At 39.9% G+C, this 17,547-nt stretch overlaps 1 protein-coding gene across 1 annotated transcript in view; it reads right to left on the bottom strand.

Annotated features, from left to right (window-relative positions):
* Positions 1 to 436: 436 nt before the first annotated feature.
* The window catches only part of LOC117335625 (RNA polymerase-associated protein CTR9 homolog), a 56,807-nt gene continuing 39,696 nt past the window's right edge, over positions 437 to 17,547 (bottom strand). Inside the window, exons 17-24 of the mRNA XM_033895750.1 lie at positions 15,242 to 15,358; positions 14,149 to 14,294; positions 13,446 to 13,517; positions 11,286 to 11,421; positions 10,676 to 10,807; positions 5,034 to 5,182; positions 3,558 to 3,764; positions 437 to 2,492 (exon numbers count right to left, since the gene is read on the bottom strand). Coding sequence (XP_033751641.1) covers positions 2,117 to 2,492; positions 3,558 to 3,764; positions 5,034 to 5,182; positions 10,676 to 10,807; positions 11,286 to 11,421; positions 13,446 to 13,517; positions 14,149 to 14,294; positions 15,242 to 15,358 — 1,335 coding nt within the window. The 3' untranslated portion in view covers positions 437 to 2,116. The remainder of the gene's footprint in view (positions 2,493 to 3,557; positions 3,765 to 5,033; positions 5,183 to 10,675; positions 10,808 to 11,285; positions 11,422 to 13,445; positions 13,518 to 14,148; positions 14,295 to 15,241; positions 15,359 to 17,547) is intronic.

Genomic DNA, 17,547 nt, shown 5'->3' with positions numbered 1-17,547 from the left:
ACACGTCCCGGCTCGACCTGCTGTGGAGCACGTGTAATACACGTCCCGGCTCGACCTGCTTTAGAGCATGTGTAATACATTGGACCTTTAATATGAATCAAGGTTATTTTCATTCACAAACTAGGTCCCATCCAAGAAAGAGACTAGTCAAGGAGCATGACTGACCTAAGCCTTGGAGTAGTATAGGGTCTCTTTAACACAGATTCGACTCACTTTTGATATTGGCATCAACATTCTTCCAACAAGGTGGTGATTTCAACTTAACCTAACTGCTTTAGTCATGAATTAAATAGTTGAATTATAATTACATTGGCTATTATAATATCTGAAAACCAAGATATTGAATTTATCTCCATTTCACATAAACATTATACAGACCATCATTCATGCCATGGAAAAGCTGTCCAATTCAAAATGAAAACTGAAGATCAGAAAAGTGAATGATGGGAAGTCAAATTTATTTCCATAAATATCCAATTTCTATATACCTTATCTATGTCCATTTTCGCTTTTTCATTCACATATCTGGATACTGTTGCTTGTCAATGAAAGTAACAAAATGCATTTTTTTTAATTTTTTCTAAGTAAAATTACTTCTGTATACGAGTAATGTGTTATGTGATGCAAATTTGATTGTATATGTTGCATTGATAGAGAAGAGCTCGCAAGTTGTAAGAACTTGTCTCATCCATTTGTCATTTTGGACAAAAATGTCTTAATTAATGAAAGTAAAACAAAAATATTCCCACCCATTCGGCCCATGATTCTTTTAAGATAACACCAAAGCAAAAAAATAAGCATTTCATTAATACAATTACTCTATCTTATTTTACTGTAGTAAAATGAGGGATGTCTGTCAGAACATATATTTAAAGAAAGAACAATGAAAATGTTTTAAAAGCAGCAAATATGCAGTAATTTTACAAGAATGCAGTACTCATATACATAAAGGGCAACAACTCTGTCAAAATCTGGGATCTGGATTCCCTATATACATGTATAGTGATGGTGAGTCTTCCAAGTTTCTTAAGGAAAATGCTGTAAACTAAGGGACTGATTATCTCACCAAGACAGTATCTATAGATTGACGAGCTGATCTGTCCTGTGGGCTACATACACTCCTAAATTCAAGATACTTCATTTTTATATAACATCTGTCTTTCAAGAGACACTCCTCTTACTTCATATCCAAATCCTGGTACAAAGAGGAAATAAAAAAAAAATGCTACATTATTTTTTAAAAATCAGAAAGTTTACACAAATATATTAGGATAAATCTCAATGAACAAAAGTAGCTTGGTTTGTTTAATATTCATTTTTGCCAGCAAAAATAAAGCTACTTATTTTGGAGTGATCTAATTTTGATGGCAGTATCACAAATTTGAACATATTTGTACCATGATACTAAACACACATTACTTGGTAGAGAAATAGTGTGCAGAAAGTGTAATGAGTACAAGGTATGATTTGGCTCAATTCTTTCCAGTGGTTTTTTCTATAATGGCTCCATAAACGTAAGAAAAAATATTCTGGTTGATCTATTTAACATAATCTCTGTGAAAATTTACTTTAATTGGTGGAGGACTCCTTTCTCTTAATAGAAGTTATTTTACCGCTATATTCACCAACTAAAAGTGCATTACAAACGATGACATAATTTTTTCACATTATGGGCTGGCTACCTATATTTCTAAGCCAATGAAAATGCTGTTACAAGCAAGAATAAATTATCAGGTTACGATATGATTAAAATGATCTCGGATAATTTGTACATTTTATTTATTCTAGTTTCTGGAAGAGACATTGCTGAGTAGTTTAAAGTTTGAATATTTAACCTTTTCAAATCTATTTTAATCCTTCCATCCTATTATTGGTATAAATCATTACAATAAGTAACAAATGATACTTATTATCAAAACAGTTGTCCTACCACATCGAGTCACCTAATCCATAAATCAATACCTGGGTACTGGTCACACATTGACCAACTACAGGTTTGTAAAACACCAGGTAATTTGACGATTACCACAGAGGTATGAGAAATGAAATTCAGTGTAGTGTATTCAGAGTTGTACACAGATCATGTTCTGAGTCAAAAATTTGGGGTTGTACTGTATCAATCACTGTCCGAGGCAGATTTAGCAGGCGATCCACCACCACTTTCTGAACCAGCTGGTGACCCTGGTGCCGAACCAGCCTCACTGCCACTTTTTGACCCTGCAAGTGACCTTCGACCTCCACCAGAATCACTGTCTGATCCACTTTTTCTCCCTCTATCAGATTCACTTCCAGATCTACGAGGTGAACCTCTCTCTGAACTGGATCCAGAGCCTGAGCCTCGTCCTGAACGTGAACTCTTGCGTGAGCGTCCACTGTCCGAGCCCGAACCAGAATTCCTCTCATTGTCTGAACCGCTACCATCACCACTGCTAGCAGAGGACAAAATTCGCCGATTCCTTCCGACACCTTCCTCTTTCTCGGAGTCACTGCCACTGTAACAAAAAACACAATCAATAAACACCCTAACAACTATCAAAGCATCTGTCTTGAAATAAGTCATCTGATTTTTCCTCTTTTAATCTTAATGAAGACTGAGCTAATCCATTTGAATTAAATATTCTTTTTGAGTTAGGGAGTAAATGCAACTGAAGAAATGTCAAAAATTAAACCAATAATCCAGTCAATGGCTTTAATATTTCTTACAATACAACAATACTGCTTACTAATGGATTGAGGATGTAAGTATGTAGTGTATTTTACAGGGTACAAACTCAGGGGGCTTGTGAACTGAAAATGGGCAAAAGATGGGGTGGGGTGGGATTGGCTGGGCTTATCATTAGATAAGACCCTATGTCAGAAAAAAAAATTTTGGCCACCACCTTGCATTAGAATATTGAAGAGGATAGCCAGATCAATGATCTATGACTGAAATATTTTATAAAAAATTTTCAATACGTTGTTTATTCCAATTCAGATCTTGACAATGAATTACAAATGACAGGTAAAATCCTAAGTTACATTTAAGGTTTGGAAAACGTATTGTGTTCAGTCACGGCATAATTTGAGAAGACAAACAAAAATATATGAGCCATTTCCTCATTGTTTAATTTTCACACAAGAAGATAAATTGCAGAAAAATATATTTCGAAGAATTAATATGTATATCTGTCTACTGGCATGACTGGGACTACAGTAAAGTACACTTGCTTCATGATTATTTTTATAATTATGATAAAATCTGTGTTTTGTATAGACTGTCACCTGCTCAATCTGTTTAAAATTATACTTATTTGTCATATCATGACAGATTAAGTACTACACATGCATTGTGACTTGCTATTTCAAAAACAATTAGGTTAGACATCGAGAGACAAATTCCAAGCATGGCTGCCATGTTTACATACACAATGAGGCACACACAATGGATTCGTTTCTGTAAAGCTGATCGAGAAAGTTAGGATTACCCCACCCAGGTATAAGTTGACTTGATATTATATTTTATAATTAACATATACCATCACAATACAAATAAAAAACCACAAAACTTATTAACATACGGATCATCAATTTTGAGTCTCCTTGCTCCTTCAGAGTCGGACCCTTCACTGGATGATATGATCTCCTTGGAGACGACCTTTCGGCGCTGTTTTGCTGTGAGCCCATCTTCATCCAGTTTTTTCTTTGACACCTTTTCTTTCCTCCCCTTTCGTTTCCTTGCTGGACGGTCATCATCATCATCACTGTCATCGCCACCTCGTCTCGACCTGCATCAAAGTCAACATTCTTACAAATTTTCTCTACCTGGTATATCATTTGGAAAGAAATGTTCTGATAGGTAGTGTTTCTATTTCTCTGAACTACTTATCAGTCATATGGTTCTGTGCATTCACAAAGCAAATTTTATTACCTAAATACTCATATGTTCATTACAGGAAAAACACATCACCATTGTCATGGCACTTTTTCAAAATTTCAGAATTGGATTTTAACTCTGATTTCAGTGAGGTATAAGAGTGATCAGTGTTCGAGATATTTTACTGTACATGAAAGTTGTTTCTTAATAAATTTGTCTTGATCATAATTCATGAGTTATCTTTTGCATTTCTGTTTTTGGGTTTTTTTTTCAATAAAATAATCACCCTAACCAGCTTCTAAGATGGACATCATCAAGTAAGAGTAAAACACAGCAAATAATCTAGCATTTCAAGAAACCAAAAACTTTTCTCTGTCTTTAGAAAACATGTAAAGATTTTTTAATTCTCTGAATCATGATTAATGTTTTAAACAAGAGGCCAAGAGGGCCTGCATCACTCACAGAGGGCCTGCATCACTCACCTGAATATTTCAGTAATCTTAATATTTTAAGTAAAATTACAATTCTTCCAACTATGGTTTAAACCAAATATGGACAAAACCCTGTCGTTCTTCAAGAAGGAGTTCAATTTTCTGTTGCTATCTTTTCCCCTATCTCTGTCCCCTTCACCATCAGAACCCTAGTCTATACTTACTTTCCTGTTGCTATCTTTTCCCCCTATCTCTGTCCCCTTAACCATCAGAACCCTAGTCTATACTTACTACTTACTTTCCTGTTGCTATCTTGCGTTTCTTCCCCTATCTCTGTCCCCTTCACCATCAGAACCCTAGTCTATACTTACTTTCCTGTTGCCCTCTTGCGTTTTTTCTTGCCCCGTTCTCGTTCCCCTTCACCATCAGAACCCTAGTCTATACTTACTTTCCTGTTGCTATCTTTTTCCCCTATCTCTGTCCCCTTAACCATCAGAACCCTAGTCTATACTTACTACTTACTTTCCTGTTGCTATCTTGCGTTTCTTCCCCTATCTCTGTCCCCTTCACCATCAGAACCCTAGTCTATACTTACTTTCCTGTTGCCCTCTTGCGTTTTTTCTTGCCTCGTTCTCGTTCCCCTTCACCATCAGATCCCTAGTCTATACTTACTTTCCTGTTGCCCTCTTGCGTTTTTTCTTGCCCCGTTCTCGTTCCCCTTCACCATCAGATCCCTAGTCTATACTTACTTTCCTGTTGCCCTCTTGCGTTTTTTCTTGCCCCGTTCTCGTTCCCCTTCACCATCAGATCCACTGTCAAACTTCTTCCTTCTTTTCCTTCTCGGTGCTTCGTCGCCACTCTCTGAAAGGATCTCACCATCATCATTGTGCTTCTTCCTCTGCAAAAAAGGAAAGTAACCAGCATTAACAACTAACTGTTCCCTTTACCCCTAATGTCCCCCTCTAATCGTTCACTTACCCTTTACCCCTAATGTCCCCCTCTAATCGTTCACTAACCTTTACCCCTAATGTCCCCCTCTAACCATTCACTTACCCTTTACCCCTAATGTCCCCCTCTAACCGTTCACTTACCCTTTACCCCTAATGTCCCCTCTAACCATTCACTTACCCTTTACCCCTAATGTCCCCCTCTAACCGTTCACTTACCCTTTACCCCTAATGTCCCCCTCTAACCGTTCACTTACCCTTTACCCCTAATGTCCCCCTCTAACCATTCACTTACCCTTTACCCCTAATGTCCCCCTCTAATCGTTCCATTACCCTTTACCCCTAATGTCCCCTCTAACCATTCACTTACCCTTTACCCCTAATGTCCCCTCTAATCATTCACTTACCTTTTACCCCTAATGTCCCCCTCTAACCATTCACTTACCCTTTACCCCTAATGTCGCCTCTAACCGTTCCATTACCCTTTACCCCTAATGTCCCCCTCTAATCATTCACTTACCCTTTACCCCTAATGTCCCCCTCTAACCATTCACTTACCCTTTACCCCTAATGTCCCCTCTAACCATTCACTTACCCTTTACCCCTAATGTCCCCTCTAATCATTCACTTACCCTTTACCCCTAATGTCCCCCTCTAACCATTCACTTACCCTTTACCCCTAATGTCCCCTCTAACCGTTCCATTACCCTTTACCCCTAATGTCCCCTCTAATCAATCACTTACCCTTTACCCCTAATGTCCCCCTCTAACCATTCCGTTACCCTTTACCCCTAATGTCCCCTCTAATCATTCACTTACCCTTTACCCCTAATGTCCCCCTCTAACCGTTCCGTTACCCTTTACCCCTAATGTCCCCCTCTAACCATTCACTTACCCTTTACCCCTAATGTCCCCCTCTAACCGTTCACTTACCCTTTACCCCTAATGTCCCCCTCTAACCATTCACTTACCCTTTACCCCTAATGTCCCCCTCTAACCATTCACTTACCCTTTACCCCTAATGTCCCCCTCTAACCATTCCGTTACCCTTACCCCTAATGTCCCCCTCTAACCGTTCCGTTACCCTTTACCCCTAATGTCCCCCTCTAACCATTCCGTTACCCTTTACCCCTAATGTCCCCCTCTAACCATTCCGTTACACTTTACCCCTAATGTCCCCCCTCTAATCATTCACTTACCCTTTACCCCTAATGTCCCCTCTAATCATTCACTTACCCTTTACCCCTAATGTCCCCCTCTAACCGTTCACTTACTCTTTACCCCTAATGTCCCCTCTAACCATTCACTTACCCTTTACCCCTAATGTCCCCCTCTAATCGTTCCATTACCCTTTACCCCTAATGTCCCCTCTAACCATTCACTTACCCTTTACCCCTAATGTCCCCTCTAACCATTCACTTACCCTTTACCCCTAATGTCCCCCTCTAATCGTTCCATTACCCTTTACCCCTAATGTCCCCCTCTAACCATTCACTTACCCTTTACCCCTAATTTCCCCCTCTAATCGTTCACTTACCCTTTACCCCTAATGTCCCCCTCTAACCATTCACTTACCCTTTACCCCTAATGTCCCCCTCTAATCGTTCACTTACCCTTAACCCCTAATGTCCCCTCTAACCGTTCCATTACCCTTTACCCCTAATGTCCCCCTCTAATCATTCACTTACCCTTTACCCCTAATGTCCCCTCTAATCATTCACTTACCCTTTACCCCTAATGTCCCCTCTAATCGTTCACTTACCCTTTACCCCTAATGTCCCCTCTAATCGTTCCATTACCCTTTACCCCTAATGTCCCCCTCTAATCGTTCACTTACCCTTTACCCCTAATGTCCCCTCTAATCGTTCACTTACCCTTTACCCCTAATGTCCCCCTCTAACCATTCACTTACCCTTTACCCCTAATGTCCCCTCTAATCGTTCACTTACCTTTTACCCCTAATGTCCCCCTCTAACCATTCCGTTACCCTTTACCCCTAATGTCCCCCTCTAACCATTCCGTTACCCTTTACCCCTAATGTCCCCCTCTAACCATTCCGTTACCCTTTACCCCTAATGTCCCCCTCTAATCGTTCACTTACCCTTTACCCCTTATGTCCCCCTCTAACCGTTCACTTACCCTTTACCCCTAATGTCCCCTCTAACCGTTCCGTTACCCTTTACCCCTAATGTCCCCCTCTAATCGTTCACTTACCCTTTACCCCTAATGTCCCCCTCTAATCAATCACTTACCCTTTACCCCTAATGTCCCCTCTAACCATTCTCTTACCCTTTACCCCTAATGTCCCCCTGTAATCGTTCACTTACCCTTTACCCCTAATGTCCCCCTCTAACCATTCCGTTACCCTTTACCCCTAATGTCCCCCTCTAATCAATCACTTACCCTTTACCCCTAATGTCCCCCTCTAATCGTTCACTTACCCTTTACCCCTAATGTCCCCCTCTAACCATTCCGTTACCCTTTACCCCTAATGTCCCCCTCTAATCAATCACTTACCCTTTACCCCTAATGTCCCCTCTAACCGTTCCCTTACCCTTTACCCCTAATGTCCCCTCTAACCATTCACTTACCCTTTACCCCTAATGTCCTCTCTCTAACCGTTCCCTTACCCTTTACCCCTAATGTCCCCCTCTAACCGTTCCGTTACCCTTTACCCCTAATGTCCCCCTCTAACCGTTCCGTTTCCCCTAATGTCCCCCTCTAACCGTTCCGTTACCCTTTACCCCTAATGTCCCCCTCTAACCATTCACTTACCCTTTACCCCTAATGTCCCCCTCTAACCATTCCGTTACCCTTTACCCCTAATGTCCCCCTCTAACCATTCCGTTACCCTTTACCCCTAATGTCCCCCTCTAACCATTCCATTACCCTTTACCCCTAATGTCCCCCTCTAATCATTCACTTACCCTTTACCCCTAATGTCCCCCTCTAACCATTCCGTTACCCTTTACCCCTAATGTCCCCTCTAACCGTTCCCTTACCCTTTACCCCTAATGTCCTCTCTCTAACCGTTCCGTTACCCTTTACCCCTAATGTCCCCCTCTAACCGTTCCGTTACCCTTTACCCCTAATGTCCCCCTCTAACCGTTCCGTTACCCTTTACCCCTAATGTCCCCCTCTAACCGTTCACTTACCCTTTACCCTAATGTCCCCCTCTAACCATTCCATTACCCTTTACCCCTAATGTCCCCCTCTAATCGTTCTCTTACCCTTTACCCCTAATGTCCCCTCTAACCATTCACTTACCCTTTACCCCTAATGTCCTCCTCTAATCGTTCACTTACCCTTTACCCCTTATGTCCCCCTCTAACCGTTCACTTACCCTTTACCCCTAATGTCCCCTCCTAACCGTTCACTTACCTTACCCCTAATGTCCCCCTCTAACCGTTCACTTACCCTTTACCCCTAATGTCCCCCTCTAACCGTTCACTTACCCTTTACCCCTAATATCCCCCTTTAACCGTTCCGTTACCCTTTACCCCTAATGTCCCCTCTAACCATTCACTTACCCTTTACCCCTAATGTCCCCTCTAACCATTCACTTACCCTTTACCCCTAATGTCCCCTCTAACCGTTCCGTTACCCTTTACCCCTAATGTCCCCCTCTAACCGTTCCATTACCCTTTACCCCTAATGTCCCCCTCTAACCGTTCCATTACCCTTTACCCCTAATGTCCCCCTCTAACCGTTCCATTACCCTTTACCCCTAATGTCCCCTCTAACCATTCACTTACCCTTTACCCCTAATGTCCCATCTAACCGTTCGGTTACCCTTTACCCCTAATGTACCCCTCTAACCGTTCCCTAACCCTTTACCCCTGATGTCCCCCACTAACCGCTCACTTACCCTTTATCCCTGATGTCCCCCACTAACCGTTCCCTAACCCTTTACCCCTGATGTCCCCCACTAACCGTTCACTTACCCTTTACCCCTAATGTCCCCCTCTAATCGTTCCATTACCCTTTACCCCTGATGTCCCCCACTAACCGCTCACTTACCCTTTACCCCTAATGTCCCCCTCTAACCGTTCCATTACCCTTTACCCCTAATGTCCCCCTCTAATCGTTCCATTACCCTTTTCCCCTAATGTCCCCCTCTAACCGTTCCGTTACCCTTTACCCCTAATGTCCCCTCTAACCGTTCCGTTACCCCTAATGTCCCCCTCTAACCGTTCCGTTACCCTTTACCCCTAATGTCCCCCTCTAACCGTTCACTTACCCTTTACCCCTAATGTCCCCCCTTTAACCATTCACTTACCCTTTACCCCTAATGTCCCCCTCTAATCGTTCACTTACCCTTTACCCCTTATGTCCCCCTCTAACCGTTCACTTACCCTTTACCCCTAATGTCCCCTCTAACCGTTCACTTACCCTTTATCCCTAATATCCCCCTTTAACCGTTCCGTTACCCTTTACCCCTAATGTCCCCTCTAACCATTCACTTACCCTTTACCCCTAATGTCCCCTCTAACCATTCACTTACCCTTTACCCCTAATGTCCCCTCTAACCGTTCCGTTACCCTTTACCCCTAATGTCCCCCTCTAACCGTTCCATTACCCTTTACCCCTAATGTCCCCCTCTAACCGTTCCATTACCCTTTACCCCTAATGTCCCCCTCTAACCGTTCCATTACCCTTTACCCCTAATGCCCCCTCTAACCGTTCCATTACCCTTTACCCCTAATGTCCCCCTCTAATCGTTCCATTACCCTTTACCCCTGATGTCCCCCACTAACCGCTCACTTACCCTTTTCCCCTAATGTCCCCCTCTAACCGTTCCGTTACCCTTTACCCCTAATGTCCCCCTCTAACCGTTCCGTTACCCCTAATGTCCCCCTCTAACCGTTCCGTTACCCTTTACCCCTAATGTCCCCCTCTAACCGTTCACTTACCCTTTACCCCTAATGTCCCCCCTTTAACCGTTCACTTACCCTTTACCCCTAATGTCCCCTCTAATCGTTCACTTACCCTTTACCCCTAATGTCCCCCTCTAACCGTTCCCTAACCCTTTACCCCTAATGTCCCCCACTAACCGCTCACTTACCCTTTACCCCTAATGTCCCCTCCAACCATTCACTTACCCTTTACCCCTAATGTCCCCCACTAACCGCTCACTTACCCTTTATCCCTGATGTCCCCCACTAACCGCTCACTTACACTTTACCCCTGATGTCCCCCACTAACAGTTCCGTTACCCTTTACCCCTAATGTCCCCTCTAATCGTTCACTTACCCTTTACCCCTAATGTCCCCCTCTAATCGTTCACTTACTCTTTACCCCTAATGTCCCCCTCTAATCGTTCACTTACTCTTTACCCCTAATGTCCCCCTCTAATCGTTTACTTACCCTCTACCTCTATTGTCCCCCTCTAACCGTTCTCCAACATTAACATACCCTGTTGTTTCCACTACTATCACACTTACCCTGCCCACACTTTTACGAGGTTTATCCTCCACCTCTGGTTCCAGTGCAATCTTTTTGGCCTTCTCCACAATCTTGGCTCGCTCCTCCATCATGCGCCGACCTTTCTCCACCCTGACCTTTTGTTTCTCTTCCTGGTAATTTGAATATCCTCAATTAGCATTGTTTTAACTAAAACAGATCACTCACTTAAACAACAAGAAGCCCATGGGCCAATGGTCACCTGAGGTTTGATATATTTTGGCATATTTGATCCCTGTGACCTTGAATTTGAGATCAATGTCATTCACCCAAGCATGCTACATGTCAAATATCAAGTTTTTAAGTGTGTTGGTTCTTCAGGAGAAGATGTTTAAATTATTTTAACATATTTGACCCCCGTGACTTTGAATGATGGTCAAAGTCATTCATTTCAACAATCTTGAGAGCCCTTCAAGCCAGCATGCTATAAGCCAAATGTGTTGTTCATCTGAACAATCGCCATATCAATAACCAGGGTCATTTAAAGCTAGATTTTCTTGTAGTAGTTGGTGGCTACCTCATCAAACAACATACAGAAGACAGGTCACTTTTTACCCAAGCAAGCAGGGTAAAGTGCCTGGTTAGTGTTACCTCATCTTGTCTATGCTTCTCTCTGATAGCCTCTCTTTCTTCCTCGTGTCGTTTCCTCATTTCACGTTCTGCTTCGTCAATCTTGCGTGCTCTTGCTACATGGTATTGAGCTTGACTGAGTAAATCGGAACATTGTCTGAAACATTTAATAGGTTACAATGACTTAAAGGATTTAAGTGTTCAGCAGTCGAGACAACAGGGCTCTAGTTAAACACAATTAGGTACATAAATGAAAACGGTTGAATACCAGGTATGTGTACTTGATTCTGATCAGTCTTTATTGCAGTAGATGTGATTATTTCTGTAAGGGTTTAACATCTTAATTGAGAGGGGGGATTTTCACTGCTGAATGCCTGCATATATAGCGTAGATATTAAATTGAGCTCACCCTCCAGCTAGACGAATAATTTGAACATTGTATAAAATCTTGAATCTGGAATGTGTGTTAGGATAGCCATGGATAGATATAAGCATATTCCAGGTTTGATAATGGTGTACTTCTAACATCAAACTCAACCCCAAAATAAACACAAAGTTTCAACACTGGTTTGATAATTATCTTAGTCCATTTGGCCAACAAGTATAGGCTTAAATTAAAATACCAAAATACCCCCCACTTGATAGCATGGAAGCACCCTATATACATTATAGACATGTGTAAATAGGGATGCATTGCAAAACAAATATCAAATTTCGTAAAACCTTCATTTTAACTCCAAAAATCTGTCTTTCTGAAAAGTGAGGAGAAAAAAAATCTTCTATATAAATTTTTTTCCAATAATGCTAATTTGTTAGTGTATTGGAGAAGCAAACAAAATTTCAAATCATTTTTTTTTTTAAATCTAAGGTTTTTAATCTAAAAATACAGCAAACAAAAAATAAAATCGATGTTATCTGCAGGATGTGTTGAGATGTCATACTACAGTGGAACTTCCCTTAGCCGATCATGCAAGGTACATGAATATTTGGCCGTTTAGAGAGGGTTTGGTTTGGAGAAGGGATCCTTTTTGATTGGTCAGGATCCAGGAATAATACTGATTGGATGATGTTTTGTATCTTTGAAGCAGTGTTAATATTATAGAGGTTAATGAACACATACAATGCAGAATTCATAAAAATTAATCTAATTAAATAAGTTCTAATACTGATTGTTAACATATACCATAATTACATTCTTCACAATGCTGTCATGGGCACTGACCTGCATCAGGCCTGTCGCTACACTTCTGTGGTTATGGGGCACAATAAGGGGTATTTATTTTATTCCAAACTAGAATGGTTTTACAAAAAGAAAAAAGAACTATGATTTTAAACATTAGCCAGTTCCTACGGACCTAATTCAGGATATCAATATTGCATTTTAAAATGAAACCTGATCTACTATTAGCTTCCTTATCAAATGCATATTTGCCCTCTGCAAAATTAACCTGTTCAAGGCCTCAGGCAAATGAGATGCGAACCTCCAGCTTTCTAGCTCTACTTGTTTTTCTGATGGTAAGCATACTGTACCGCTTCAATGATGCATAATGATTTGGTTTCATCTTGACTGCTTTGATAACTACACAAACCATAATTCTCCTCTATTTGTAGGTGTTAAACTTACTTACTATACACATATACCCCAAGACAAAGCAAACAATAATAATCAACACAGGTGTTGATTTTATGGTCGGTTGGCCGGACACTTGGCAAGTTCGCTAAGGTAAGGCCCGTTTACAGAAGTAATTTTGGGAATATTTTAACAATTCTGTACACAAAATAAGTTTGGTATTCCATAATTCAGAGGAATCAGAATTGGCAGGTTTTTATTGCTATAATAAAGAAAGACCAATCCTAGGCCTGTACATTGCTATTTCAATTGGGTATCAATAGGTGATCGGTTTTGAGAAGGATCAATTTTGGGAAGTTGCACTGTAAAATGCACCTTTATTCCAGGTTTGGTTGAAAAAATATTGATACTTTTGAGCAACAGATCTAAACCAAAAACCTTACAGTGAAATGTTGACAACACTATCGCTGTCGCTGCCAGACAAGTAATGCCTATGTCTCGCCACACAACTCTGTCGCATGCGAAACAAAAACCTGAAGAACCTTTATACCCCATTTTTCAGAGCAGGTATAACAAAAGTGATTATTATTGGCTATGTTATATATTTATACCTGGCTTCTGCCTCAGCTTGAGCTGGATCAAACTTCATCCGGTCGCCATGCTGACTGAGGTAGCAAAAGTACCTGCGGGAGGAAATAGTCAAACAATGTACATCACCCAATAGGACAACTTTTAATAAAAGTTGAACAAAAGAACATTTTGGCACTGTAGGAATTTAGAAATAGCAACAGTACAACATTATAACTGAAGGTCAAATGAATAAACGACCGTGTCTAATACTCTGATGAAAACATCTTCATAAAGGATTGGCAGTATATGTTGATGATGAAAATATTTTTGGAAGAAGCCAACAGGACTGGCTAGTTGTATGTTGACACAGTACTGAGGGAAAAGATCAGTTAATTGTTTCTGTCACTGGTGTGAAAATAAGTCTAGTGTATACCATGCCACTGACAGGATTTGTTGGTTGTTTTTGATATTTCATCTCAGGTGACATAAAAATTCTCACATACTACAAAGGGTGATTCCGTGGTTGTTAGATGTGAGATAAATTGATCTCATTTGAGGCAGAGAAAGACATCTGGCACATTACCTAATTATTATGATTGGCTAGTTGTGTCTGGACAATGTACTCTAAGGCAAAAATCTTAATGATTGCAGTACTAGTATTACATATAATTTTTAGTTTGCAAATCATGAAAGTATATTTGCACATACAATTCACAGCCCTTCATAAATGATTGAATAACTTACTTATGGGCAAGTTCCAGATCTCGCACAGCACACAGGACTGTTTTCAAGCTACTCTTCTCATCTTTCAAGATGGATGTGGCTAACTTCTGTTGAACCAGGGCAATGTTGTACAACAGTACAGTGTCACTGGGGGAAACATGGCGTGCCTGAAATATGTCAGTATAAAGAGGAAAGTGTCACTGGGGAAACATGGCGTGCCTGAAATATGTCAGTATAGAGAGTACAGTGTCACTGGGGGAAACATGGCATGCCTGAAATATGTCAGTATAGAGAGGAAAGTGTCACTGAGGGAAACATGGCGTGCCTGAAATATGTCAGTGTAGAGAGGAAAGTGTCACTAGGGGAAACATGATGTGCCTGAAATATGTCAGTATAGAGAGTACAGTGTCACTAGGGAAACATGGTGTGTCTGAAATATGTCAGTATAGAGAGTACAGTGTCACTGTGGGAAACATGGTGTGTCTGAAATATGTCAGTGTAGAGAGGAAAGTGTCACTGGGGAAACATGGCGTGCCTGAAATATGTCAGTGTAGAGAGTACAGTGTCACTGGGGAAACATGGCGTGCCTGATATATGTCAGTATAGAGAGTACAGTGTCACTGGGGGAAACATGGCGTGCCTGAAATATGTCAGTATAGAGAGTACAGTGTCACTGAGGGAAACATGGCGTGCCTGAAATATGTCAGTATAGAGAGTACAGTGTCACTGAGGGAAACATGGCGTGCCTGATATATGTCAGTATAGAGAGTACAGTGTCACTGGGGGAAACATGGTGTGTCTGAAATATGTCAGTATAGAGAGTACAGTGTCACTGAGGGAAACATGGTGTGCCTGATATATGTCACTGAGGAAAACATGGCGTGCCTGATATATGTCAGTGTAGAGAGTACAGTGTCACTGGGAGAACATGGCGTGCCTGATATATGTCAGTATAGAGAGTACAGTGTCACTGGGGAAACATGGCGTGCCTGATATATGTCAGTATAGAGAGTACAGTGTCACTGGGAGAAACATGGTGTGCCTGAAATATGTCAGTAAGGAGAGTTACTGTTACATGGAGTGCCTGATTTATGTCAGTGAGGTATAAGCCTACCTTCAGCAGGATGTTCTTACACTCGCGGAGGCGGCCACACTTGTAGTAGGCTCTGGCCAGGTAAACCATCACCTCCATGTTGTGGTACTTGTAAAACTTCTTAAGGCAGTTCTCGTACTGAAGTATTATAAATCAATTTGTCATACATATTATCAAAAATAAAGTATATATCTTAAACAAACAAATGTGTTATTTCGCATGAAAGAATGCAGCATAACCCCTTTCTCTGGACAATGGAATCAGAATATTACCATGAGGGTTGAGACTCCCCATATCTAGAACTTTCCCCAAATGGAGCCCCTTGTACCTCTTCATCATAGAATATTAATTGATAATGATTATTTTTTGAAGGACATGTATATTTTTTTTCATTTTCAGAATTTTCAGGATAAATTCTTGTTACGAACTTACATACAATAGAAATATGGCACCAGGTAAAACATATAAAATGATTTTCTAACAATCATAAACACTATACACTCAATATGTTATAGAAAACAATATATTGATTTAAACAACAAGCATTCTGTGAGTATTGCTAAACCAATACATGTCCCCTACCAGTGTTCTCAAGTTAAAACTTTAGCTAAATTTGAGTAAAAAAGTTTAGCCAAAACTGAAACATAATCATTTTATGAAAATAAGTTCATTGCAAACAATGTGTAAATTCAACTCTATTGGGTTGAATAAACAATGTTTCCTGCCCCTAAAAGATATTCAGGTATTCTTTTTGTATGTCTACTGTACAGAGTAAGAATCTAAAGTGAATTTAAAGTGAAATGTGTAATAACAGCCTTGGATTGAAATATAACCATGATTCTACATAGCACAGCATAGTAGTAATATCATTATTAAGTGAATGGAGAGCCATTACAAAACTTTAACCTTAAGAATACAGAGAAAACAGTTAAGTCCATAATATGGAAAACAAAATCCAAAAAATGAAAATAATTTTTTTTTCATTTTTTTAACTGTACAAAAGTAATGCCACACACCTAAAGAACCTCTATGCAAAGAATCAGCATCCTAATACCATTACTAAGTGAATGGTGTGCCATTATAAAACTTTAACCAAAACTTTAACCTGAAGAATACATAGAAAAAGTTAAGTTCATAATATGCCAAAAATTCCAAAAAATGAAAATATTTTTTTCCGTTTTAACCGTACAAAAGTAATGCCACACACCCAAAGAACCTCCACGCAAAGAATCAGCATCCTAATACCATTATTAAGTGAATGGTGTGCCATTATAAAACTTTAACCAAAACTTTAACCGGACGGACTGACAGACGGACGGACAGACGGACGCAGGCAAAACCTATAGTCCCCCCGGTTTCACCGGTAGGGGACTAATAAATATACAGGTGAACTTTAAAAATTCCAAATGATATTTCTCTAATGGAGTCAGGATATTTATATTTTTGATGAATTATATAATCAATTTGCAATATTGAATTATTACAAAAAACTGTCTCGAAATAAGTGTACAATATGTACTCATTGCATCAATATATATAAACTGGATCTCCTACGTTGTAATTGTTACAATTGTTTACACTTTCTCAGACTCCATTTCTAATGGGTTAAATTGAAGTTATAAAATCTCACACGATTACAGGAAATACCAGTCGACATCAAATCAAGTGTTTATCGGTGAAAACTTGAAGTTTACAGTATTTGTGAATTTTTCACAAAAAGTGGTATAATTTTGTCAATAGTTTGGAAAGTAAGTTTCAGAAAAACAATAACCAACTAGGTAGTTCAAGGTGAAAAGGACAAAAATATTAGCGACTTCTAATTACAAAATCTGTAGTTACTAATATTTTGTCCTATTTCCCTTGAACTACGTAGTTGTTTTGCTCATATATTTGTTGTTTTTCTAAAACTACCTCTGACATTCAGAGCCTTCTTGAAAGGCTAAATATGTGTGAATAGTACCTCTCACTATGATATTTTGAAGCTGACGATTTTTTAATCTCACCATTTGTCAAAAACAGCTTTATTCAAAGATGTTTCAAAGTAGAAAGTCTTTTTTGTTAATTCAAAAACATATACCGTTCTGAGATTTGTTTAATTTCTAAAATTTACAAACTAATGTTAGCATTTATAGCTGTCCCATGACTCATGTTTTAATAAAACTCAAGAAACACAATAAAAAAATATACAGAAAATATGAATAGTTTGTGGTATATAGTAGAGCTACAACGATCACAAATTCAACTCAATACTCTAAAATGCTTTTTTGCTAATAAGGCTGAGAATTTTTAAGATTATTTTTAAGGCTTATCAGAATTTTTGGAAGTTT

This window comes from Pecten maximus, chromosome 10 (genome assembly GCF_902652985.1).
Source record: "Pecten maximus chromosome 10, xPecMax1.1, whole genome shotgun sequence".
Classification (NCBI taxonomy): Eukaryota; Metazoa; Mollusca; class Bivalvia; order Pectinida; family Pectinidae; genus Pecten; species Pecten maximus.
Note: the sequence above shows the minus strand (reverse complement) of the source record. Positions and strands in the feature narration are given on the sequence as shown.